Source organism: Sander vitreus, chromosome 14 (genome assembly GCF_031162955.1).
Source record: "Sander vitreus isolate 19-12246 chromosome 14, sanVit1, whole genome shotgun sequence".
Taxonomy (NCBI): Eukaryota; Metazoa; Chordata; class Actinopteri; order Perciformes; family Percidae; genus Sander; species Sander vitreus.
The window spans coordinates 2,461,826-2,487,500 of record NC_135868.1 but is presented as its reverse complement, the minus strand read 5'-3'; the positions used below and the strand labels follow the sequence as shown (position 1 = coordinate 2,487,500).

General features: G+C 42.8%; 2 protein-coding genes across 5 annotated transcripts in view; both read right to left on the bottom strand.

The window, feature by feature from the left end:
• Positions 1-16,762, bottom strand: part of LOC144529244 (uncharacterized) — a 29,170-nt gene extending 12,408 nt beyond the window's left edge. The window contains exons 1-6 of the mRNA XM_078268248.1: positions 16,526-16,762; positions 8,679-10,082; positions 8,349-8,416; positions 3,675-4,740; positions 2,413-3,512; positions 1,468-1,477 (exon numbers count right to left, since the gene is read on the bottom strand). Coding sequence (XP_078124374.1) covers positions 1,468-1,477; positions 2,413-3,512; positions 3,675-4,740; positions 8,349-8,416; positions 8,679-10,082; positions 16,526-16,718 — 3,841 coding nt within the window. The 5' untranslated portion in view covers positions 16,719-16,762. The remainder of the gene's footprint in view (positions 1-1,467; positions 1,478-2,412; positions 3,513-3,674; positions 4,741-8,348; positions 8,417-8,678; positions 10,083-16,525) is intronic.
• Positions 16,763-19,562: 2,800 nt separating this feature from the next.
• LOC144528564 (uncharacterized) overlaps positions 19,563-25,675 on the bottom strand; it is a 34,060-nt gene continuing 27,947 nt past the window's right edge. For 2 of the 4 annotated variants that reach the window (XM_078267234.1, XM_078267235.1), the window contains one exon: positions 19,563-25,181. In XM_078267234.1, coding sequence (XP_078123360.1) covers positions 23,854-25,181 — 1,328 coding nt within the window. In that variant the 3' untranslated portion in view covers positions 19,563-23,853. The remainder of the gene's footprint in view (positions 25,182-25,675) is intronic. The other 2 variants (XM_078267236.1, XM_078267237.1) reach the window with 2 other exon arrangements.

Below are 25,675 nucleotides of genomic sequence, written 5' to 3'. Positions count from 1 at the left end.
GTCGTATCGAAACAATATAATGGTGACGACTTGCAAGCAAAGCAGCAATGTCCTTATAATGAAGACTTAGATTAAAATATAGTGCAACTGACTCCTGTACTGTAGTCATTTCTCTAGCTGTCACTGTCATGGCCCAGGCTACGTCAATATACGGCTTTCATGTACTCACACGAAACTTTCATGTGCATGAAAAGGTTTTGCGTGCGCACATTAAAGTTTCACATGAGCATATGAAAGTTTTGTGAGCACATGAACCTAAACTTTAGGTTTTGCATGTGTACATTAAATGTCCCCAAATGTCATGTCCCCAAATGTCATGTCCCCTTGGAGCTCCGTAGATAAGTGACTTTCGTGAATACACAAAAAAAACAGAGGAGGTTTTCTTTCCAGGTTTGGTCCTTCGCACCCCGGGGCTGAGTCAGCTAATAGAACTAGCTAATGCCAGCTAACCACAGCTCATATTAATCAATAAAATCCAGAAAAATGGATCTTTAATATTTCAATTCTCACCATGGACGTAGAAGTAAAAAGTTATTTAAAACAAACTTTTGGGGGCTCAGTTATTAATGTAAACATGAACCTGCTGCAATATAAAACATATCTAGGGTTACTTCTTGCTTGTATAATTTACAGCAGAAGTTCTCTGAAAATCTCTTTTATATACAAGCTAAACTGGTATTGGAACTGAAATTTCACTAACCTGATTGTAATTGAATCTGGACCTTCAGAATTGAAACTGAATCGATTAAGAACATCATTACCACCCCACATGTGTAATAACAGCTGTGAAAAAACAATAACTCAGAGTGCAATAACATAAAGCCCAGTGTCGCTGCGACTGAGCTGGTGGAGTCTCCAGAGGCTGGTTTTAGAATATAAGAGACGTCTCCTGTTTCAACAACCAGTAGAGAAGTCGGCTGGTGGAGTCTCCAGAGGCTGGTTTTACAACGTAAGAGACGTCTCCTGTTTCAACAGATAACAGAGAAGTCAGCTGGCTGAGTCTCCAGAGGCTGGTTTTAGACCGTAAAGACGTCTCCTGTTTCAACAGCCAATAGAGAAGTCAGCTGGTGGAGTCTCCAGAGGCTGGTTTTAGAACGTAAGAGACGTCTCCCGTTTCTACAGCCAATAGAGAAGTCAGCTGGTGGAGTCTCCAGAGGCTGGTTTTAGAACGTAAGAGACGTCTCCTGTTTCTACAGCCAATAGAGAAGTCAGCTGGTGGAGTCTCCAGAGGCTGGTTTTAGAACGTAAGAGACGTCTCCTGTTTCAGCAGATAACAGAGAAGTCAGCTGGTAAAGTCAGCTACAAACAATTAAAAAAAAGATCCAGAATCCATTTTGTTTCTATGTTACAAACTGTCAACTGGTGGAAATGACCGAGTCTGTATGAGGCGACATCAGGGACATTATTACCAATTACCTTACACACACGCAAGGGAAATGCTCTCACACACACTACTGAGCTGCTCACTTATCATATCCTGTGCAAAAAGCAAAGCAAAGCAAACTAGGTCGTTTATATAAATAAGAGGGCCTATGATTGACCCCAGTGTGACCCCACACAAAATGTTTGCTTTGTGAAAAGAGAACTTTTGATTGTGTTTACGATTACTTAAAGCGTAACTCGCCAAAATGCAACCTAGGGTCTTTTTGTGAATATACCCGAGTCAAACTTTCATTTAAAAGCATATTTAGGACGCCACTTTTAAGATTTACCGTATTTTCGTTTTTGGGTCAAATGGCCTTTTGAATTGGAGTGCTAGGGACACTTTTATGCTAGCCTCAAAATAGCTATTTTGAGGCTAGCATAAAAGTGCCCCTAAGAGAGAGGAGAGAGCGAGAGGGGGAGGAAGAAGTCGAGGACGAGGGAGTGGGCGGACGGTGAACAGAGCCTCGGAGCTCCCCCGTCCTGGGAGGCTCAGACACACTGGTGTCTGCTCATAGAAAGGCTATACAGTATATACTCAGTATATATGTATATCTATGGTGTCTGCTGGCGTGAGGGGGGGGTTCCAGGCTACATCCCGATCCCGCAGTGTTTTTTTTAGCCGCCCAATCCTACCCGCAGCAAAGTTAAAACCGCCCGCTCCCGCGAGATTTGCGTTGGGTCCCACGGGACCCAATCCCAATGTAGCCCTCTAATGTAGGCTACTTCCACAATGCCATGCCATGTTCATGACTGTTTTCAGGAAGCAAGGAAGGGAGGGGGAGGGAACGGGATGAGGAGGATGGAGGGGCGAGCTAGCCAAAAGTGTTGTTGTTTTAATCCTATCAATAAGTTGTAAAATATCCCCAAAAATAATGTTTTTACTTTTTCCTACCACACAATATAATGTCTTCTATCTAGGTGTTGATACATGAAGACTTTTGTTTGATACTTGAGAAGTTTTGCTTGGAATTAAAGGCACAAACGTTATTCCATGTCATCAGTCTCAGGTTCAGAAGAGTCTCCAGTCTGGTCTTCGGTCTCTGGTTGTAAAAGTGGATGTAGATGTGAGTTCCTGGCTGGTTCTGGTCCTCCACAGTCCTCTCCATCAGCTTCTGTTTCCATCCGACCAACACATTGATGTGTTTTGACATCAGAACGCCAGGCAAATCTTTTGTTACAAACACTGCAGCTGAATCTTTTCTCTCCTGTGTGGACTGCCATGTGTGACCGTAAACTTCCTCTCTCTTTAAAAGATTTCTTACAGACTGAGCAGCTGAAAGGTTTTTCGCCAGAATGAGTTATCATGTGGTTTTTCAGGGTTCCACTATCAGTGAAAGCTTTACCACACTCAGAGCAGCTAAAAGGTTTTTCTCCTGTATGAGTTCTCATGTGTCTCTTCAGGTGTCCACTTTCGGTGAAAGCTTTATCACACTCAGAGCAGCTGAAAGGTTTTTCTCTTGTGTGGATTCTCATGTGTTTTTGTAAATGTCCACCTCGTGTAAAAGATTTCTTACAGACTGAGCAGCTAAAAGGCTTCTCTCCTGTGTGAGTTCTCATGTGTATCTTCAGATGTGACTTGAATCCAATTTTTTTCCCACACTCAGAGCAGCTGAATCCTTTCTTACATGTTAAATCATGTTTCAGAGAATTTAAAGCTGACTGAGGTTCTCTGGTCTCCTTCCATTCAGCACTATCATCAGTCTCAGGATCAGAAGAGTCTCTAGTCCGGTCTTCAGTCTCTGGTTGTAAAAGTGGATGTGGATGTGAGTTCCTGGCTGGTTCTGGTCCTCCACAGTCCTCTCCATCAGCTTCTGTTTCCATGTGTTGAGTTTGTCTTTGATGAAGCTGTGAGGACTGAGCTTTCTCTTCATCATCTTCACTCTTCACAGGGACAGGAATAAATGGGAACTTGGTGATATCAGCCTCCTCCAGCCCTTGAAGCTGCTCTCCCTCCTGACTGCTCCACAGTTCCTCCTGTTGCACATTAATGTGTGGGGGCGGCTCTGGCTCCCGCTGGTCCACACTGGAGCTACACTCCTGCTGCTCAGGGGGAACCTCTTCTTTAACCACCAACAGCTGCTCAACATCTGCAGGAAACAGAATCAAATACAGACAACTGTTTAGACAATACTTTTAGCTAACTATTTCAAATGTTTAGTCAGTACTTTTAGCTAACTAGGGAGTAATCCCGCTGGCTGTGTTAGCACTGTTGACCGTGTAGTACTATTAGCAGCTGAATGTTTTCTTACGACTTGACTCATGTTTCAGATAGTTTAAAGCTGACTGAGGTTCTCTGGTCTCCTTCCAATCAGCACTGTCACCAGTCTCAGGTTCAGAAGAGTCTCCAGTCTGGTCTTCAGTCTCTGGTTGTAAAAGTGGATGTGGATGTGAGTTCCTGGCTGGTTCTGGTCCTCCACAGTCCTCTCCATCAGCTTCTGTTTCCATCGGACCAACACATGTATGTGTTTTGACATCAAAACTCTGGGCAAATCTTTTGTTACAAACACTGCAGCTGAATCTTTTCTCTCCTGTGTGGACTGCCATGTGTGACCGCAAAGTTCCTCTCCGTGCAAAAGATTTCTTACAGACTGAGCAGCTGAAAGGTTTTTCTCCAGAATGAGTCATCATGTGGGTCTTCAAGGTTCCACGTTCAGTGAAAGCTCTACCACACTCAGAGCAGCTAAAAGGCTTCTCTCCTGTGTGGATTCTCATGTGTGACCGTAAATGTCCACTCCGTGTAAAAGATTTATTACAAACTGAGCAGCTAAAAGGTTTCTCTTCTGTGTGAGTCATCATGTGACTCTTCAGATGTGTCCTGCTGCCAAATCCTCTCCCACCCTCCAAGGAGCTGAATGTTTTCTTACGTCTTGTATCGTGTTTCAGAGAGTTTAAACCTGACTGAGGTTCTCTGGTCTCCTTCCAATCAGCACTGTCATCAGTCTCAGGTTCAGAACAGTCTCCAGTCTGGTCTTCAGTCTCTGGTTGTAAAAGTGGATGTGGGTTCCTGGCTGGTTCTGGTCCTCCACAGTCCTCTACATCAGCTTCTGTTTCCATGTGTTGAGTCTGTCTCTGATGAAGCTGTGAGGACTGAGCTTTCTCTTCATCATCTTCACTCTTCACAGGGACAGGAGTGAATGGGAACTTGGTGATATCAGCCTCCTCCAGCCCTTGAATCTGCTCTCCCTCCTGACTGCTCCACAGTTCCACCTGTTGCACATTAATGTGTGGGGGCGGCTCTGGCTCCTGCTGGTCCACACTGGAGCTACACTCCTGCTGCTCAGGGGGAACCTCTTCTTTAACCACCAACAGTTGCTCAACATCTGCAGGAAACACATACAGAGAAATTTTGTGGAACTGTATTTTACAAAGTTATAAAGAAATACTGGTTTTCAGTCAGTTACTTAGGTTACATCTGCACTACTAGTTTTCTTTTCAGCCTTGGAACATTGTTGACTGATATATTAGGGCCCTCTTGTGGTAAAATAATGCAACTGCGCTGTTGAGGACCAAGTGGCGCAGTCGGTAATTAAAGGGATATTTCACCGTTGGAAAGATGGATGTATCTTTAAATTGGGTCACTTATATAGTATAAATATTAATTTTATTTAGAAAATGGTGCCTTCTAGGCAGAAAAAAGCCAGAAAATGTGTTTTTGGCTCATGTGGATGAAAGATACCAAATCCCACAATGCACTTGCTTCGCTGCTTTAGAGTCCACTCCCAAGCCACGCCTAACGTTTACAGACAGACAGTGAGGCATTCAACTCAAGTGTGTTTTATTGTCATTTCATCCATATACACGAAACAACGTTTCACCGTGGTTCAAGTGGTGTTACACATTTAAAATATATAAAAACGACATACGAAACGTAAAGTTCAGCTAACGAATACTAGCATTAGCGCTTGGTGGGCTGTAAACACAGAGTATAAACACAGCCGTAAATTTGCGTGGAATGTAGAATGGTCGGCATTTAACAGTCGCAAACTCCACCAGCAGTTAGTTGGATACAAGCACCCCATTTCTGCACCAGTCCGTGTTAATACAGCCCACCTCCATTAGCACACTTGCAAGCAGGATTGATGGAACAGGTGGCCGGCTAGCGTTAGCTTTCCACCTAGCTAGCTCATACGTCAGCCCTCGTTCCGTGTTTCACCGCTGAGGATGTCCCCTTACTGGCTAGTGGCATCGAGCGATACCGCAGGCTGAGGTGCTGGTTTCCGTAGCAGGCGAAGCTCGCGTAGTGTGTTGAGTATTCCATCTGTAATAAAGTTTCCTGCATATTCTCCGATCTGTACCAATGTGTCCCGGTGGTACACATGTGCGGTACTTTTATTCATGCAGAGCTAATCTAATCACCATGTGGCTTACTAATGCTAATTCTAGTTTAGCTTTACCTTTCTAGTTATAGTAAGACTGTAGTATTTGGATAATGTTGACATTATGCTATGTAAATGACATGGATGTCTGTTTTTATTGCAACTTAATGGGGCAATCGGTATTATTTCTTTCCCCAAGCAGTACATCCCTATATGCAACCATCACCTATACAGTCCTAAGTGAATACCTATTCAATATTTGGTCCTTCGAGCCAGAAGTGAAGTTTTCCCTGGATCTCAGGGTGCAGCCTACTTTCACATACAGTGGGGCTTTACCAGAATCAACATGTCCAAAGCGGAAGTTACAACATCCTCTCTACCTTAGAGACTATGAAATGAGTTTTGTCGGCCACAGGCAAGCCATTACAACTCCTAGTTATCTGCACACAGCAAAGTATGCAACAAATCTATTAGAGGACCACCTGGGGTAAACCATCAGCATTGTCCGCCCAGTCATTCCGTTCCTCTAAACCATTAGGTCAGACATGATGGGATTTACCTTTGATGAAAGGGCCCTTACCCCTGATGAGACTAGGGCACCTGATACTCACCCTATTGTTGAGCAACAGCTTGTAGGAGCTGGGGGGGGGGGGCTGAATTACCAAACATATTAATCCAATAATTCACCTTACCATCAACCTTGGAAAACATCGTCAGCTGCTAATTTGCCAGTGTGGACTTCCCCCTGCAAGACGGGGAGAGACTATTGCTTATCTCAGCCTGCAGAGCCCACCCCACAGGTATTAACTCTTTCACATAGCATGTGCAGCTTAGGACCACCAGGAGGGCCGGCGGCATCAGAACACTGCTGGGAGGGACACTTCAAAGGCTGGCAAAAATGCTCTCTCAGCCCCTTGTCAGTTGAGTTGCAAAAAAATGTTAGGAAGGTTTGCAAGTTGACACTGCCTTATGTAAGTAAAAAGGAGGTGACAAGGTCAAAGGAAAGGAAGGCAGCAATTGGAGATGGTCCAATACAATTTTTTGCTTCCCGATACCGATTCCGATACCTGAACTTGCGTATCGGCCGATACCGAGTACCGATCCGATACCAGTGTGTCATATATTTTATTTTAAGAGCTGTATACTACTATCTCTGTATAGATGATATGATCACCAGCGTTTTAGGCAGTATCGGAGCCGGTATCGGAACATCTCTAGCAGCAATACACCTACATTAAGCCAAGACCGAGGGAGTGACCCTAAAAGGGGTGCAGTGGTGTGGTGCAAATCACACCACTGCTAAGGAGAAAGGATATTGCGTTATTCAAGGCCTTTTAATTAGCAGTAATGCAAAGCCTCAGGAGTACTGGGAAACACCTTGCTAAATATCCAGAAAGGGCTGCTGCATACATTGCAGAGAATAATTTGGAAACCTCTGGTGTTGTAGTCAAACTGCAAGCTGCCTCTCATAACAAGGAAACCTGGTGCATACCTCACTACATGGTCCAGCACAATGGAAGAAATAGATCAAATAAAATAAGAATTTCACCAAAAGGTGAGGAGTTTGCATGCCTGCCCACTGCCACTGGGTCGAATGTTAGCGGTCCACTGACCCACTGCCTCTAGTGGTCCGCTGACTCACTGCTGTTGGGTCTAACGTTAGAGGTCCGCTGACCTGTTGTCGCTGGGTCTAACTGTTCCTCCTCATTCCCTCCAAGAACGTCACCCGAGCTGCGTCAGGAAGCTCTCTCCCCAGCGAGCTTCGACACAGTTTACTGCCCCACTGACGCATATTGTCACTGGACAACTAACAACAATCGCCATTTTTTTGTGTACCCATCAAATGACCACGGCAAACAGTCCAATGGCCGTTCTATCCATTTTATTTCTATGCGAGGACACCATGAAGACTCCAGATATTCACTCCATGCTGATTTATTTGTTACATTTTAAAAAATCAAGCTGCCTCGGACACATCAACTGACCACCGGCGATAGTCAGTCGAATAGACAACTGAATCTAAGTTTCATATGACTCTCTTCTTATACAGCGTTTTGGGCGGTGTCAGTTGGACACATTCACGCCCACAGTTACCTCATGTTGGTTACATCTTTAGATGGACCTAAAGTGGTAATATTTTTACTTCTAACAGTCCTCTCATCTTCCTTTTCTTAAGTACACCTAGGTCCTTGTGACCCAGACAATAACTACTAACATACATGCTAGTCAACAGATGGTTTACTTCAAATGATTTCACTTTATTTCATCCTGGAGGGTACTCAGCATGTCCTGGTGTACCACACCGGTCATATCAAATGATTATATTTCTTTACTTTATTAGCTTTACCATGGCCTAATTAGTGGCATAGGAGACACTATACATGTCAAAAGACCTTAATCATGTTGGTGTCACTGATCATATTACCTTGGAGCATAGCAATGCACAAGTGAGTTTTTTTAGTTTTATACAGATCATAATATGTCCATCTCAGCTTTGATTCAAAGAGAAAACTCCTCCTCTCCCTGACAGGAAACACCATGCTAGGCTAACTTCCCTATGCTACCTCCCTCACATCTCCCTTGTTTAAACTAAAGATAGCTTTCAACCTGCACTTCCTGTCTCCCTGACACAGAGAGAAAAGTCTCCTCTCCGAGACTGCTGGGCCTGAATTGTGCTTAAACATTATACACAAAATTAAAACATGAACCCAAACATACATTACTTAGAAATAAGTGAATATATTTGTGGGCCCTATAAAGTATCGGGTGGTTACATTTGTCTGATTTCTTGATTATATGACAAAGACAAAACAATATCTAATAAAATATTTAAAATAAGAGTGTACTTTTTCATACCACAAAATATTATGTCTTCTATCTAGATGTTGATACATAAAGATTTTTGTCTGATACTTGAGAAGTTTTACTTGGGCTAACAGTCCATGTCACCAGTCTCAGGATCAGAAGAGTCTCCAGTCTGGTCTTCAGTCTCTGGTTGTAAAAGTGGATGTGAGTTCCTGGCTGGTTCTGGTCCTCCACAGTCCTCTCCATCAGCTTCTGTTTCCATCGGACCAACACATTTATGTCTTTTGACATCAGAATGCCAGGCAAATCTTTTGTTACAAACAATGCAGCTGAATCTTTTCTCTCCTGTGTGGACTACCATGTGTGACCGTAAATTTCCACTCTGTGTAAAAGATTTCTTACAAACTGAGCAGGTGAAAGGCTTTACTCCTGTGTGAGTTCTCATGTGTTTCTGTAAATCTCCACTCTGTGAAAAAGATTTCTTACAAACTGAGCAGCTGAAAGGTTTTTCTCCTGTATAAGTCATCATATGTTTCTTCAGATCTGATTTGAAGACAAAATTTCTCCCACGCTCAGAGCAGCTGAATGTTTTCTTACGTCTTAAATCATGTTTCAGAGAGTTTAAAGCTGTCTGAGGTTCTCTGGTCTCCTTCCAATCAGTCTCAGGTTCAGAAGAGTCGCTAGTCTGGTCTTCAGTCTCTGGTTGTAAAAGTGGATGTGAGTTCCTGGCTGGTTCTGGTCCTCCACAGTCCTCTCCATCAGCTTCTGTTTCCATCGGACCAACACATTTATGTGTTTTGACATCAGAACGCCAGACAAATCTTTTGTTACAAACACTGCAGCTGAATCTTCTCTCTTCTGTGTGGACTGCCATGTGTGACCGTAAATTTCCACTCCGTGTAAAAGATTTATTACAGACTGAGCAGCTGAAAGGTTTTTCTCCAGAATGAGTTATCATGTGTTTCTTCAGGGTTCCACGTTCAGTGAAAGCTTTACCACACTCAGAGCAGCTAAAAGGCTTCTCTCCTGTGTGGATTATCATGTGTTTCTGTAAATTTCCTCTCCGTGTAAAAGATGTATTACAAACTGAGCAGCTGAAAGGCTTCTCTCCTGTGTCAGTTCTCATGTGTTTCTTCAGATGTTCCCTCCGGCCAAATCGTTTATTACAACGTGAGCAGCTGAATGTTTTCTTACGTCTTGAATCATGTTTCAGAGGGTTTAAAGCTGACTGAGGTTCTCTGGTCTCCTTCCAATCAGCTTCTGTTTCCATGTGTTGAGTTTGTCTTTGATGAAGCTGTGAGGACTGAGCTTCCTCTTCATCATCTTCACTCTTCACAGGGACAGGAGGGAATGGGAACTTGGTGATATCAGCCTCCTCCAGCCCTTGAAGCTGCTCTCCGTCCTGACTGCTCCACAGTTCCTCCTGTTCCTCTTTAATGTGTGGGGGAGACTCTGGCTCCTGCTGGTCCACACTGGAGCTACACTCCTGCTGCTCAGGGGGGACCTCTTCTTTAACCACCAACAGCTGCTCAACATCTGCAGGAAACACATACAGAGAAATGTGTGGAACTGTATCTTATCACCTTGATTACAATTGTTAAAAAGAAATACTGGTTGTTCAGTCAGTTACATCTTCACTACTAGTCTTCCTTTTCAGCCTTGGAAAACTGTTGGAAAGGCTGTTGACTGACATATTAGGGCCCTCTTGTAGTGAAATAATGCAACTGTGCTGTTGAGCACAAAGTGGCGCAGTCTGTAATTAAAGTGACTATATGTATCTTTTTAGTGTCTTTAACTGTCATTTTTCATATTATGATCTTAAATGAGCTGTAACAGCAAACGAGACTAACAGTGGAAAGAACGCTATTTTTAGGTAGGTTTCATTAGTGCCGTTGCTCGGGCCGGGCAGAGAATCTAAACTATATATAAAATATATATATAACCATCACCTATACAGTCCTAAGTGAATCTATTCAATATTCGGTCCTTCGAGCCGGAAGTGAAGTTTTCCCCGGATCTCAGAATGCAGCTTAGTTTCACATACAGTTAGGCCTTACCAGAATCAACAGGTCCAAAGCGGCAGTTACAACATCCTCCCTACCTTAGAGACTATGAAATGAGTTTTGTCGGCCACAGGCAAGCCATTACAACTCCTAATTATCTGCATACAGCACAGTATGCGACAAATCTATAAGAGGACCACCTGGATAAACCATCAGCATTGTCTGCCCAGTCAGTCAGCCCTGAATTACCAAACCCCTTAATCCAATCCTTCACCTTACATCGTCAGTTGCTCATTTGCCACACAGTGTGGACTTCCCCCTGCAACCTCTTTACGATGCCAAGTTAGCCGGGGAGAGACTATTGCTTATCTAAGCTTGCAGAGCTAAACTCTCTCCCACATGTATTACCTCTTTCTCCCACACAGCATGTTCAGCCAGGCAGTGTCCCTACCGTTGATCACTATGCCATCAGGCTAGAGACAGGAGGAGCCAGACTCTACAGCATGAAAGGGTTGTATAGCAATGCCCATCAAGGTTACCAACAACATACACCTTGACTCCTCAAGTCCCAGAGTGTTCTGTACTCTAAAGACACTGTGATGCTTAACGTGATGGATAAGATAAATGAGGTAAATTACAGCTTTAAAAAGGAGCAAACGCTGGCAGCTTCAGCAAGCCAACCCCCACTGACAATAGCTATCTGTGCCTCCCCCTCAATTCACACCCCTGACCTTTAGTCATTATGGCGAAACGTCTCTCCTGCAGAATCAGCCAGCCACCCATGCATACCCCAGGTATCAAAGCCCCTGCAATTTTGCAAGCTTTGGGACCAGCAACCAACTGTTACCACACCAAGTTCCTGTGAATCAGACGATCATTTCCTCAGCCAATGCACCACCTTTAAATGCTTTGATGAGACTTAAGTTATAGACTTAATTAAAGACAAACAAGCACTGTTGCTGATGTGGAAGATCACATCAAGCAGCACAATGTACTCTGAAAAAGGGCATGCAACATATGTAAAAGGTAAACACCTACAGATTCTACAGAGTGTGATGGAAGGTACCTGCCTGGTTAGCTCAGCCACCGAAAACCTTTACCTGGAGGAACCTTGCGACTGTGCTGGTGTTCCCATAAAGGTCATCAGTGTAATCCTCCGACATGGTGAAAACAAAATAGACACATAGGCGGTCTAAGATGATGGCTCAGATCATACTATGCTGCTGCTCCAGTACCTAACAGGAACTAAAAAAAAAACTACACGTGACAACCATCCGTAAGGATATCCAGACTCTTCATCCTAATCCTTCCAGATAGTCAATGCCTTCACCTCCCTTGCTTTGGGCTAGCCAAACTTAAGTATCCAGTGGCCACCCTTGAGAAAAGGCACATGCACGTCAAAGACTTGCCTCTACATCTCTTCAGCCATGTTTCACCCTTGCTGCTAATTGGAGCTGACCACCTTTGCTTTATAAGCCCTATGGAACCCATGTGCTTAGGACAACCAGGAGGGCCAGCGGAAATCAGAACACAGCTGAGAGGGACACTTAAAGGGCCGGCAAAGACACTTGAGTCACAATTACAGCCTCAACAATGCCTTTTTACATCTCTCAGCCACCTGTCAGTGGAGTTGTAGATAAATGTTGAGAAGCATTGGCAAGTTGACACTACATTATAAAAGTGGAAAGGTGGTTAAAAGGTCAAAGGAAGACAAGGCAGCTATAAACCTACTGGAAGCCAGGACTGAGGGAGTGACAGTGAATAGGGGTGCTAAGGGTATGCCACACCACTGCTAAGGAGAAAGGATACTACGTTATTCAAGGCTTTTTAGGAAGCATTAATGCTAAGCCTCAAGAGTACTGAGAAACACCTTGCTAAAGATCCAGAAAAGGGCTACTGCGTACACTGCAGAGAATAAGTTGGAAACCTCTGGTGTTGTAGTCAAACTGCAAGCTGACATTGCTTCTCCTTTCGCTACAAAGGACTTAACCTCAACGAGTCGCCTCAATCATCCCTCAATTGTTAGTGTGTTGCTGCACTTTAGGGGACACAGTGTCCCAATCGGTTGCGACAGAAAGGCCATGTTTCATCAGGTGTGCCGCCTACCTGAAGACAAACCCCTCCTGAAGTTTCTTTGACGCAATATGAAAACAAATGAACCCCCTGAAATCTATGAGTGGCAGGTACTTCCCTTTGGGACTACTTGTTGTCCATGTTGTGCCTCGTTTGCCCTTAACCGCTGTGTTTTCCTGCACATTGAACCTAGAGAAGATGCAAGATTCTCAAACGGTGCTTCTATGTGAACAACTGCTTACAGAGTGTTCCCTTAGTTGAAGAGGCCCAGCAGTTGCTCAACAAGCTACAGTAGCTTCTTGCATCATGAGGATTTGAGGTCCTTCAATGGGCTAGCAACAGGACAGAGGTCATTTGCCATCTACCACCAAAGGCATGCTCAGAAAAACTAGAGCTTTGGCTGTCGCATGACAAAGCAAAGACACACTGAGTCAACACTTGGACTGAACTGGCACTATGAAACAGATACCCTTGGCTTTAAGCATTGCAGCCTTAACTATGAACAACCAATGAGGAGCATCTATCGAACTCTGGAGAGTCAGTACGACCTACAAGCCCAGAGATTGGGATGATCCACAGTTGCCTGATGCCGTGAGCTGGAATGAGCAAGAAACTTGGCCCAATGATTGGAAATAATGTGCATTGGGTTCCCATGAAATATGAGCCCAATCGGCCACATGGTGGCGCTATAATGAAGGCTTAAATACGCGATTTTTGAAAGGCCTTCAAAATCTTACACTGTAAGTCCGATTGACTTGAAATTTCTAACACATATGCGGCTCAATGTGGTCATGATGGATTTGAAAAACAGTTAAACGGATAGAACTTTGTCAATTTGGATTCTATCAAGAAACGTACTTACCAAGTTGGGTTAAAATCCGATTAAGGGGCCAAAATCTCGGGACTTGCTGCATCTATTGCTCTGATAAAACAGGTGTGTGGTTGGTTTCACCACTTTTTATATAGAGCATTAAACCATCTGAAGTGGTTTTGATCAACTTTGTGAAGCTAGAAACCCGCTCAACGCTGCTTGCGGCTTTGGTGATTTGACATCTGTTCAATGCTGCTTGCTGCTTTAACTTTTGGCGACTGTGCTGCTTCCTAAGCCTGCTGTAGTTCAGGCAGTAGAGCATTTGCCTAACAATCACAACGTTTTGCGGTTCGACCCCAGGCGCTGCAGTCCGATCTCAAAGAATATGAATGTGAGTGAAATGACTAGAAAAGGGCAATGGAAATGCAGTACATTTACATCCTTCTGTTGGCCGAGGAAGGGTTTGAACCCGCTAATTGCTGCTTGCGGCTATATTTGTGCTTTCTTTTGGAAGGCTGGCTGCCAAAAAATCGCCACTTACTAGCTAATTAATTAACCTGAGATAAACGCCGTAAAACAGTTAACAGAAGTGACGTGGTGGCTGGCGTCTGATATGTGCGCCTGTGTTTGTGTGTTGGCCTGCCCCAGAAAAGCGTGGACGTGTAGACAACAGAGGAACAGAAGACACTAGCTGCAGCTTTACCGAAATGAAGGCTGAAGTCTTTCCTCCTGGCCAGATCATGCACAGTCCCGACAAAGAAGTTATCTATTTTCCCGATTAGAACTGTTTTTCTGAACTGCGGCTCAACACACACACACACAGACACACAGAATGAGACACTCTCTCACTCACACACAGAGAGACAGAGGCACACACACCACCAAGGTTATAATCGTTAACGAAAACGAACAAAATAACGAAAACTAGACGGGAAAAAACGTTAACTGAAATAAAAATAAAAACGAGGCATTACAAAAAAAACGATAACTAAACTAAAACTGTAATGTCTGTTTGCAAAACTAACTAAAATAAAATATTATCGCGTAAATGTCGCGTAGTTTTCACCTTTGTCGGTGTCTTTCACAGAGCAAATAACATTATATCTTTCCGACCCTGACATTTCCCGTAGACGTGTATAGTTTCCGACTGGGAACCCAGAAATCCCGACATTCCACGTCAAATTGAACACAACATGTCCGTGGCTCCGTGCCTCTCGCCTGGCATCATGGCGGTACCGAAAGTCGGAAGAAAGTGACACCTATTTGATTATGACTGTGTCAGATAAAGTGCCTTGCAGTGGAAGGTGGTAAAATATGTGGTCAATTTATTACAGGGAAAAATCCCATGAATTTGAAAGTACATTTGAGAAGCACACACAAGCTAGGAGGCTAACCTAGCTTACCTTAACAAGGTAAAGGAGAACGCAAAGCCCCCTTTCCCCGAAACAGAAGCTAACACCCGGTAACGTTACGGGCATGGATGTATGGATACAGGGCATGGATGTACGGGTACAGGGCCAGGCAGCATGACAGAGACAACAGCAGGACAGAGAACACTACAGGAGGGCTTTCACCGGCGACCCGATAGCTGCTGGTTAGTAAATACGCAGGAACTCCAAAAGCGGGAGGAAGTGTGGGTTAATATGTGGATTGATATTGTGTGAGTCGATTGACTTCAAAAAGTTCGCCACTTTACTCGAACCAAACACCTGTTCATGTCTTCTTTACTGTATTGGATATTTAGGTTTTTTTCCTGGAACACGTCACTAACACATTTTCACTTAATGCTGCGTCTTGTGTAGACTGTTTACATATTTATGACCATATGTAGGCTACATGTTATGTACTGGTGTTATTGTTGAATACATTGTGTACATGTTTTTGTTGAGTTATTATTACACAATACTTTTTCTGACCTTTTTGAATCCCCCGACAAATAACGTATATTACAAAAAAGACTATAATTAATAAATACTAAACTAAAACTAAGCATTTTACAACTAAACTAAACTAGCAAACCCACTTTAAAAACTAATTAAAACTAACCTGAATTTGAAAACAAAAAGTCAAAACGAAATAAAAACTAATGAAAAATGCAAAACTATAATAACCTTACACACCATACACACACAGAGACATACACATACAGACAACAGGCAGAGATGTATTTTTCATAGATGTTCTTTTGAACATACACATGATCCACCAAAACCAGTTCCTTCCTGAGACTATTTAGCAGAAGCACCGTGGCTCCGTCCGGAGCTTAGCCCCGCCCACGATGATTGTGATTGGTTTGAAGAAATGCCAATAATCCAGAGCATGTTTTTCTCCCATCCAGGAATGCTGTGTGGACTAGACAGACCTTCCTCTGCAGCGCTGTGGAGGAAGATCTGGACATGCGAGACTAGTGTGAAAGGAACCCTAAAATAAAATAAACCAGGTTCTCTTGAACTTTTATGCTCTTGACTTCTGCAGATTTTCCCTCCTTTCCCCTAAAAACCCTGTTAAAGCGTAACTCTCGCCAAAATGCAACCTAGGGTTTTTTTGTGAATGTACAGGAGACACACACACTTAGTGGTTACAATACTGTGCTGTTGTGTTCCAAGGTGAACATCACTACTATGTAACCATCACCTATACAGTCCTAAGGGAATACCTATTAAATAAGAACCTTTGTTTATCTAGAAAACCGCCCCGAAATCACCATCACCAAACCCACCAAACTCCATGTAAATAATCAGTACTTTTAGCGTGTATAGAGCCAGCATATTTCCACATGTAAATCAGTGAATTAAGGGTTAATTTCAACCAAACCAGAGTGGTGATTGTTGGAACTGTGGAAGGATGAACCAAGACGGACTTTGATAGTTTTATTGTGTTTCTGTCCACTTTGAATGCAGTGTGTTTTACGATGATAAAAGTCCTGATTATTTACATGGAGTCTGGTGGGTATGGCGAAGGCCTGTTAAAGAGCGAAGATTACAGTAGATTTTATGAATAAATGCTTATTTAAATACTTCCTGTCGTGTCGTTGCTGAGAGAAGAGATGACAGGAAGGAGAGAAAGATCAACTGAAGGTTTAATGACCAAACCTGCTCTGTGGAACCGAAGCTGAGGGTTGAAAACAGCGTCCAGTAGCTCCCGTTGTCGCTCGTTCTCCTCTTTTGAACGACAAAGTTCCTCCTCGTACTCTGCTATCGTTCTTTCAAACAGCCCAAATATCTCTTCAGCAGCCGCAGTTAGTCGCTGCTCCACCAACGCTCTCAGCATCTGGACTTTACACATTTTACCTCTTTCTCAACACAACTAAGACACTCTGCTAACACACTTTTCTGCTAGACGCCATCTTGTTCAAAGAGTGAAGTTAGCCGCGGAGAAGACTACAGCTTCCGGGACAGATTCTTTGCTGAGCTTCAAAATAAAAGTCCGGGAGTGTTTTAGGCTTTCTTTAGAAAAACAGACAGCAAGATACATGATTAAAACACACTTTTGAAGCAAGAAAAATACTTTATTAAATGTTCAGAGCTCTGAGAAAACAATGAACCAAATTAAAGATGATGGTAGTTTGTTTTGCTTTCATTTTAATGTGTCAAACTGTTTTGGTCTTGCAGTGTAATTTCATCTGATTTTGTTGTTTGTCTGAAGGTGAACGTTAGGCTCGTTGGAGATGAGCCAGGTCTGCGCAGAATCGATCACCGGCGATCGCCGCCCAATGCATTTGCTGTGTAGATTTGTGTCCGACTTGATCCCGACTTGCTCTGACGCAGTTCTGAGACGCAGGCTGCACAGTTGCTTTTCACCGACTGCACGACCCAGGTGGACCCAGGGCATGCTGGGAAATGCATGCCCTCTGAGCTGATCTAACAGCTGATTGGTTCACAATCGACTCAACATGATGACGTTTTTATATCAAACTTTTTTATTGATTTTGAATTGGAAGGATTTTAACAGCTATTTGTCTGATTTAAAGGCTTATTCTGTACAGAACACCTGTTGTGTGGCTGATAGTGACGTTTAGAAGTCAGAGAGACTAAATCTGGTCAGATTACAGATCATCTCCAGTCTGTTGTTTATTAACATCAGCAACAGATCACATGTAGAGCATTTTAACAGCTACTCCGTCATAATAAAAACAACTGGAGACGGTGTAGGAGCTGATATATGGGTCTGATAACATTTTATTAAATCAGAATCGAACCACAGTGTTTCTGTGACTTCCTGTTCAGCCTGAAGGCTGCTGGAATCAGCTGGAAACTGTCCGACTTGACAGCGGATTTTTGTCACCGCCCCCCCCCCCATCTGCTGCCGCCTGCTCTCCTCCACTTTACAGGCGAGAAGCAGTTCATCTCCAACGAGCCTATTAACTTCACCTTCATGAAGCAGGAAACACTGTGAATGAACCCAACCAATCAGGGTTGTTATTGTGTTCTCACTCAACAGGAGGTGTATCTCATGGCCAGGGGCGGATTAAGGTGGTCAGGAGCCCCTAAACTGCTCTTTCTGTGAGCCCCCCACCCCCTTAATCATTGTGCTTTACTGGAAAAATGTATTCAGTGCCAGACATGGTCCACATGCAAATACGGTGAACTGGCATACACACACACATTGAGATGGCCAACACTACAGTGTTTTCTTTACATTCTTTCAAGTGGTGGACCACAACAGTAAGAAAATTACCACCACACCACATAGGTAAAATGAAAAATGTAACATTACAGACAAAACACAAATACAAACAAGCATAAGGCCCAGTGCTTAGAATCAGCCCTTTAATTATGATCAAGAAACACTTGCACTACACTACACTACAAACACTACAACCAAAACTAACATCAACAGAGATGTAAGTGGAAAGAATACCAGATATAACCCTCTGCCTCCACAGTCCCAAAACAATTACCATGAAAATGTAACTATAAACAGCAAAGCAACAGAATGGTAATCACTTTTAGCTTAATTAACCAACAGGTAGGGTACAGCATCTGCATCAGTGCAGAACACCATGTTTTATTGAGGCAAAATCACAACATCAGTGGTGGAAGAATTATTCAGATCCCTAAAAGTACTAATACCACACTGTAAAAGTAAAAAAGTAATATGTTACTTAAGTAAAAGTCTGTAAATATCGTCAGGAAAATGTACTTAAAGTGTTAAAGCAAAAGTACTGAATGTGGAAAAATCCTCACATTTTAGAAATGATCCAAAGAGTTCTGTCAATCAACTAAGTGTTTAAAGGTCTGATCCTCTCAGCTGACTAGTAGTCGTTATATTGTTGGTTAGTTTACTTTAGAATAAGACATCAGATTTATAAACTACATGAGTTTTGTGTGCAGAAATCTTAATGTGTAAAGTAACTAGTAACTAAAGTAACTAGTAACTAAAGCTGGAACAGATGAATGTAGTGGAGTAACTAAAGTAACTAGTAACTAAAGCTGGAACAGATGAATGTAGCGGAGTAACTAAAGTAACTAGTAACTAAAGTAACTAGTAACTAAAGTAACTAGTAACTAAAGCTGTCAGATGAATGTAGTGGAGTAAAAACTACAATATTTCTCTCTGAAATGTAGCAGAGTAGAAGTAGAAAGTGGCATGAAAAGAAAAGACTCAAGTAAAGTACAAGTACCTCAACATTTGGACTTAAGTACAGTAGTGGAGTAAATGTACATAGTTACATTACACCACTGATCATTACACGTAATACACTAAACTGTATATAAAACAAAGCCATAATAAAAAAACAGCAGCACATCAGCACATAATAACAATAGTATTATAACAGCAATAATGAAACAGCAGCACAATAATAAATATGTACATATGTATGCGTCGGACATTTCAAACCTCGCCATCGTCCATTAATACCTGACAATAGACACCTCGAAGGGCATTAACCCGCTTATACAAAAATAGGGAGCACCTCTTCTTTAACCACCAACAGCTGCTCAACATCTGCAGGAAACACATACAGAGAAATGTTGTGGAACTGTATCTTATCACCTGGATTGTGATTGTTATAAAGAAATACTGGTTGTTCAGACAGTTACTTAGGTTACATCTACACTACTAGTCTTCCTAAGACTGACATATTAGGGCCCTCTTGTGGTGAAATAATGCAACTGCGCTGTTATTAAGAGGCATAACAAGAGACATTTCGGAATAACAGAGTGTGAAGTGGACTTTACGGCATTGAAATGGTTTAAGTTGTGTGCGTCTCTGATGAACTGTGACGTAAAAACAATTATTTTTGTCTGATCTGGACATTATTTGAGTTTTTCCACTGTGTTTTGGTGAGACTTTTGTTGATGCAGAGCTAATCTAATCACCATGTTGCTTCCTCATGCCAATTCTAGTTTAGCTGTACCTTTATAGTTTTAAGACTGTAGTATTTGGACAATGTTGACATTCTCCTATGTAAATGACATGGATGGCTGTTTTTATTGCAACTTAATTGGGCAATCTGTGTTATTTCTTTCCCCAAGCAGTACATCCCTATATGTAACCATCACCTATACAGTCCCAAGTGAATACCTATTCAATATTTGGTCCTTCGAGCCAGAAGTGAAGTTTTCCCTGGATCTCAGGATGCAGCCTAGTTCACATACAGTGGGGCCTTACCAGAATCAACACTTCCAAAGCAGCAGTTACAACATCCTCCCTACCTTAGAGACTATGAAATGAGTTTTGTCGGCCACAGGCAATCCATTACAACTCCTAGTTATCTCCACACAGCACAGTATGCGACAAATCTATAAGAGCACCACCTAAGTAAACCATCAGTATTGTCCGCTCAGTTATTCCGTTACTCTAAACCATTAAGTCAGACAGGATGGGATTTACCCCTGATGAGACTAGGGCACCTGATACTCACCCTATTGTTGAGCAACAGCCTGTAGGAGCTGTTGCTCAAGGACTTCTGCTTACACTGCAGAGAAATAAATTGGAAACCTCTGGTGTTGTAGTCAAACTGCAAGCTGCCTCTCAAAGCAAGGAAACCTGGTGCATACCTCACTACATGGTCCAGCACAATGGAAAAAAATAGATAAAATAAAATGAGAATTTCACTGAAAAGTGAGGCGTTTGCATGCATGCCCCACTGCCGCTGGGTCTAACGTTAGAGGTCTGCTGACCCACTGCCGCTGGGTCTAACGTTAGAGGTCTGCTGACCCACTGCCGCTGGGTCTAACGTTAGCAGTCTGCTGACCCACTGCCGCTGGGTCTAACGTTAGCAGTCTGCTGACCCACTGCTGCTGGGTCTAACTGATCCTCTTCATTCCCTCCGAGAACATCTCCCGAGCTGCATCAGGAGGCTCTCCTCCCAGCAAACTTCAACACAGTTTACGGCCCCACTGACGCGTATTGTCACTGGACAACTAACAGTGACAATACGCACAACAGACAATTGCCATTTTGTTGTGTACCCATCAAATGACCACGGCAAACAGTCCAATGGCCTTTCTATCCATTTTATTTCTATGCGAGGACACCATGAAGACTCCAGAGACTGTTGATATTCACTCCCTGCAGATGTATTTGTTACATTTTAACAACAAAACCGAGCTGCCTCAGACACATCAACTGACCACCGGCGATAGTCAGTCAAATAGACAACTGAAGTTTCATATGACTCTCTTCTTATACAGCGTTTTGGGCGGTGTCAGTTGGACACATTCACACCCACAGTTACCTCATGTTCGTTACATCTTTAGATGGACCTGAACTGGTGATATTTTTTACTTCTAACAGTCCTCTCATCTTCCTTTTCTTAAGTACACCTAGGTCCTTGTGACCCAGACAATAACTACTAACCTACATGCTAGTCAACAGATGGTTTACTTCAAATGATTTCACTTTATTTCATCCTGGAGGGTACTCAGCATGTCCTGGTGTACCACACCGGTCATATCAAATGATTATATTTCTTTACTTTATTAGCTTTACCATGGCCTAATTAGTAGCATAGGAGACACTATACATGTCAAAAGACCTTAATCATTTTGGTGTCACTGATCATATTACCTTGGAACATAGCAATGCACAAGTGAGTTTTTATACAGATCATAATATGTCCATCTCAGCTTTGATTCAAAGAGAAAACTCCTCCTCTCCCTGACAGGAAACACCATGCTAGGCTAACTTCCCTATGCTACCTCCCTCACATCTCCCTTGTTTAAACTAAAGATAGCTTTCAACCTGCACTTCCTGTCTCCCAGACACAGAGAGAAAAGTCTCCTCTCAGAGACTGCTGGGCCTAAATTGTGCTTAAACATGATACACAAAATTAAAACATGAACCCAATGTGTATCGAGTAAACTCCCATATTGATACATGATTAACAGTGAATCTTGCTAAACATACGTTACTTAGAAAGAAGTGAATATACACTACTCACAAAAAGTCAGGGATATTCAGCTTTCGGGTGAAATTTCAGGATGAACCTAAAATCCACTATAACCTTTACAGGTGAACTTAATGTGACCTCCTCTAAACTTTTGAATGTCCAACAGTTCAATGTTTCAGCACTTTCTGCACAACTTGCTGTTCTCTAACAAGGAGCTTAATGGCAAAATTCACAACAGGTGTGATCCATGAATCGACCAATACATTTCCTGGTTCAATTAGAATTGGTATTTAAACAGTCCTCCTCATCATGCTGTTCACATTTTGACATCATGAGACCAAGACGACACCTAACAATTGATCAACAGTACCTTGCCATTGCGAGGCTTCAAACAGCATGTTCTCAGACGGAAATGGCCATTGAGCTTAGAGTATGGCCGGGCGATATGGAGATATCCTATATGGAAATATCACGATATTTTTAACCAAACACCACGATGTCGATATTGCAACGGTATTGTAAGGTTGACAATTGGTGCTTTCACAAAATATCTTCCACATTTAGATTTTAGATAAATAACCATCATAATGTGGATATAATGACTAAGTGGTTAAAGGCAAATAATAGAACAGCTAGAACAGTCTGGTAAATTCAGAAAATGACACCACTTTACTGTATTTGGAGCCTTTGAAACCAGGAAAAGACTAAACTTACCATGTAACGATATTACAATTCTTCCAAATCTAAGACGATATCTAGTCTCATATCACGATATCGATATAATATTGAAATATTTCCCAGCCCTATCTTAGAGTGTCACAGAGTGTCATCAGCAGGTTGCAACAGAGAGACTGGAAGAGTCACAGAAAGGCATAGAAGTGGACGCCCATTGGCCACATCCCACACTGATGACCGCTTCATTGTGAACAGTGCCCTGCGGAACCGGATGATGAATGCCACTCAACTCCAGGCACATTTAAGGGAGGTGAGAGGCAGCCAATTGTCACGTCAGACCATTTGAAACTGTTTACATCAGCGTGGTCTGCGTGCTAGATGACCTGCAAGGGTACCTGACTACACCACCAGGCACAGGCGTCATTGTCTTGCAGGACGAGGGACCAGTGGGCCTCAGTGCTATTCTCTGATAAAAGTCGATTCACGTTGAGCAGAAATTATGGCCCGCAACGATGTTGGAGACGTCAAGGGGAGGCGCTGTGCATCAGCCATTGTTGTCACCAGACGACCCTTTGGTGGTGGTGGTGTTATAGTGTGGGCAGGTGTGTCTAGTCAATACAGAGCTGCCCTACACTTTCTGAATGGTACAGTGACAAGCCCATACTTCTTGAATAACATCATTAATCCAGTCATTGTGCCCCTGCATGAACAACACAGGGCTAATCTTCATGGACAACAAAGCTCCAGCTCATCGAAGTCGTATCATTAGGGAACGGCTGCTGGAGACTGGGGTACCTCAAATGGAGTGGCCAGCTGAGTCGCCGTGTTGAGGCTCGTAACTCTGTACCCCAGAACCTCAATGACCTGAGGGCCGCCCTTCAAGACGAGTGGGATGCCATGCCTCAGCAGACAATAACTCGACTTGTGGACAGCATGATACGTTGTTGTCAAGCTTTAATTGATGCTCAAGGGCACATGACAAGTTATTGAGACATTGACATTTTTTGTTGTGGTATACGTACCACTGTTGTTGGCTTTTGTTTCAATAAATGTTTTGAGATGAGGAAATCACCATCGCATGTTTCTACTTAAATGCCCTATTTTCATGATATAATACCACTGTAGCTTGTACTTTTTACATTTTCCATAAATTTCACCCGAAAGCTAGATATCCCTAACTTTTTGTGAATAGTGTATGTGTGGGCTCTCTAAAATATCAGGTGGTTACATTTGTCTGATTTCTTGATTATATGACAGACATTACAAGACAAAACAATATCTAATAAAATATTTAAAATAAGAGTGTACTTTTTCCTACCACACAGTATGTCTTCTATGTAGATGTTGATACATAAAGATTTTTGTTTCATACTTGAGAAGTTTTACTTGGATTTAAAGGTACAAACGTTATTCCATGTCATCAGTCTCAGGTTCAGAAGAGTCTCCAGTCTGGTCTACAGTCTCTGGTTGTAAAAGTGGGTGTGGATGTGAGTTACTGGCTGGTTCTGGTCCTCCACAGTCCTCTCCATCAGCTTCTGTTTCCATTGGACCAACACATTTATGTGTTTTCACATCAGAACACCAGGCAAATCTTTTGTTACAAACACTGCAGCTGAATCTTTTCTCTCTTGTGTGGACTGCCATGTGTGACCGTAAATTTCCTCTCCGTGTAAAAGATTTCTTACAGACTGAGCAGCTGAAAGGTTTTTCTCCTGTGTGAGTCATCATGTGTTTCCTCAGGTGTCCACTTTCGGTGAAAGCTTTATCACACTCGGAGCAGCTGAAAGGTTTTTCTCCTGTGTGGATTCTCATGTGTTTCTTCAGGTGTCCACTTTCGGTGAAAGCTTTATCACACTCAGAGCAGCTGAAAGGTTTTTCTCCTGTGTGGCTTCTCATGTGTTTCTTCAGGTGTCCACTTTCGGTGAAAGCTTTATCACACTCAGAGCAGCTGAAAGGTTTTTCTCCTGTGTGGATTCTAATATGTTTCTGTAAATCTCCACTCCGTGTAAAAGATTTCTTACAGACTGAGCAGCTGAAAGGTTTTTCTCCTGTGTGGCTTCTCATGTGTTTCTTCAGGTGTCCACTTTCGGTGAAAGCTTTATCACACTCAGAGCAGCTGAAAGGTTTTTCTCCTGTGTGGATTCTCATATGTTTCTGTAAATCTCCACTCCGTGTAAAAGATTTCTTACAGACTGAGCAGGTGAAAGGTTTTTCTCCTGTGTGAATTATCATGTGTTTCTGTAAATGTCCACTCTGTGTAAAAGATTTGTTACAAACTGAGCAGCTGAAAGGTTTTTCTCCTGTGTGGATTCTCATGTGGTCATTCAGATGTTGCCTTTTTCCAAATCCTCCACCACACTCAGAGCAGCTGAATGTTTTCTTACATCTTGAATCATGTTTCAGAAAGTTTAAAGCTGACTGAGGTTCTCTGGTCTCCTTCCAATCAGCACTGTCATCAGTCTCAGGTTCAGAAGAGTCTCCAGTCTGGTCTTCAGTCTCTGTTTGTAAAAGTGGATGTGAGTTCCTGGCTGGTTCTGGGAAGGGAGTGAATGGGAACTTGGTGATATCAGCCTCCTCCAGCCCTTGAAGCTGCTCTCCTTCCTGACTGCGCCACAGTTCCTCCAGTTCCTCTTTAATGTGTGGGGGGGGCTCTGGCTCCTGCTGGTCCACACTGGAGTTACGCTCCTGCTGCTCAGGGGGAAGCTCTTCTTTAACCACCAACAGCTGCTTAACATCTGCAGGAAACACATACAGAGAAATGTTGTGGAACTGTATCTTATCACCTGGATTGTGATTGTTATAAAGAAATACTGGTTGTTCAGTCAGTTACTTAGGTTACATCTACACTACTAGTCTTCCTTTTCAGCCTTGGAAAACTGTTGGAAAGGCTGTTGACTGACATATTAGGGCCCTCTTGTGGTGATATAATGCAACTGCTCTGTTCAGCACAAAGTGGCGCAGTCGGTAATTAAAGTGACTATATGTAACTTTGTAGTGTTTCTGTAACTGTCATTTTTCATATTATGATCTAAAATTAGCTGTAACAGCAAACGAGACTAATAGTGAAAATAACGCTATTTTTAGGTAGTTTTTATTAGTATAGTTGCTCGGGTTCGATTTTCCCCCCGTAGTCACAGAATGATTTATGGCAGGTAGACGGCGCAACAGTAACACATTCTGAAGGGTCACCGGAAAAGCCTGTGTTAGCGTATCAAGCCAGGTGAAAGGT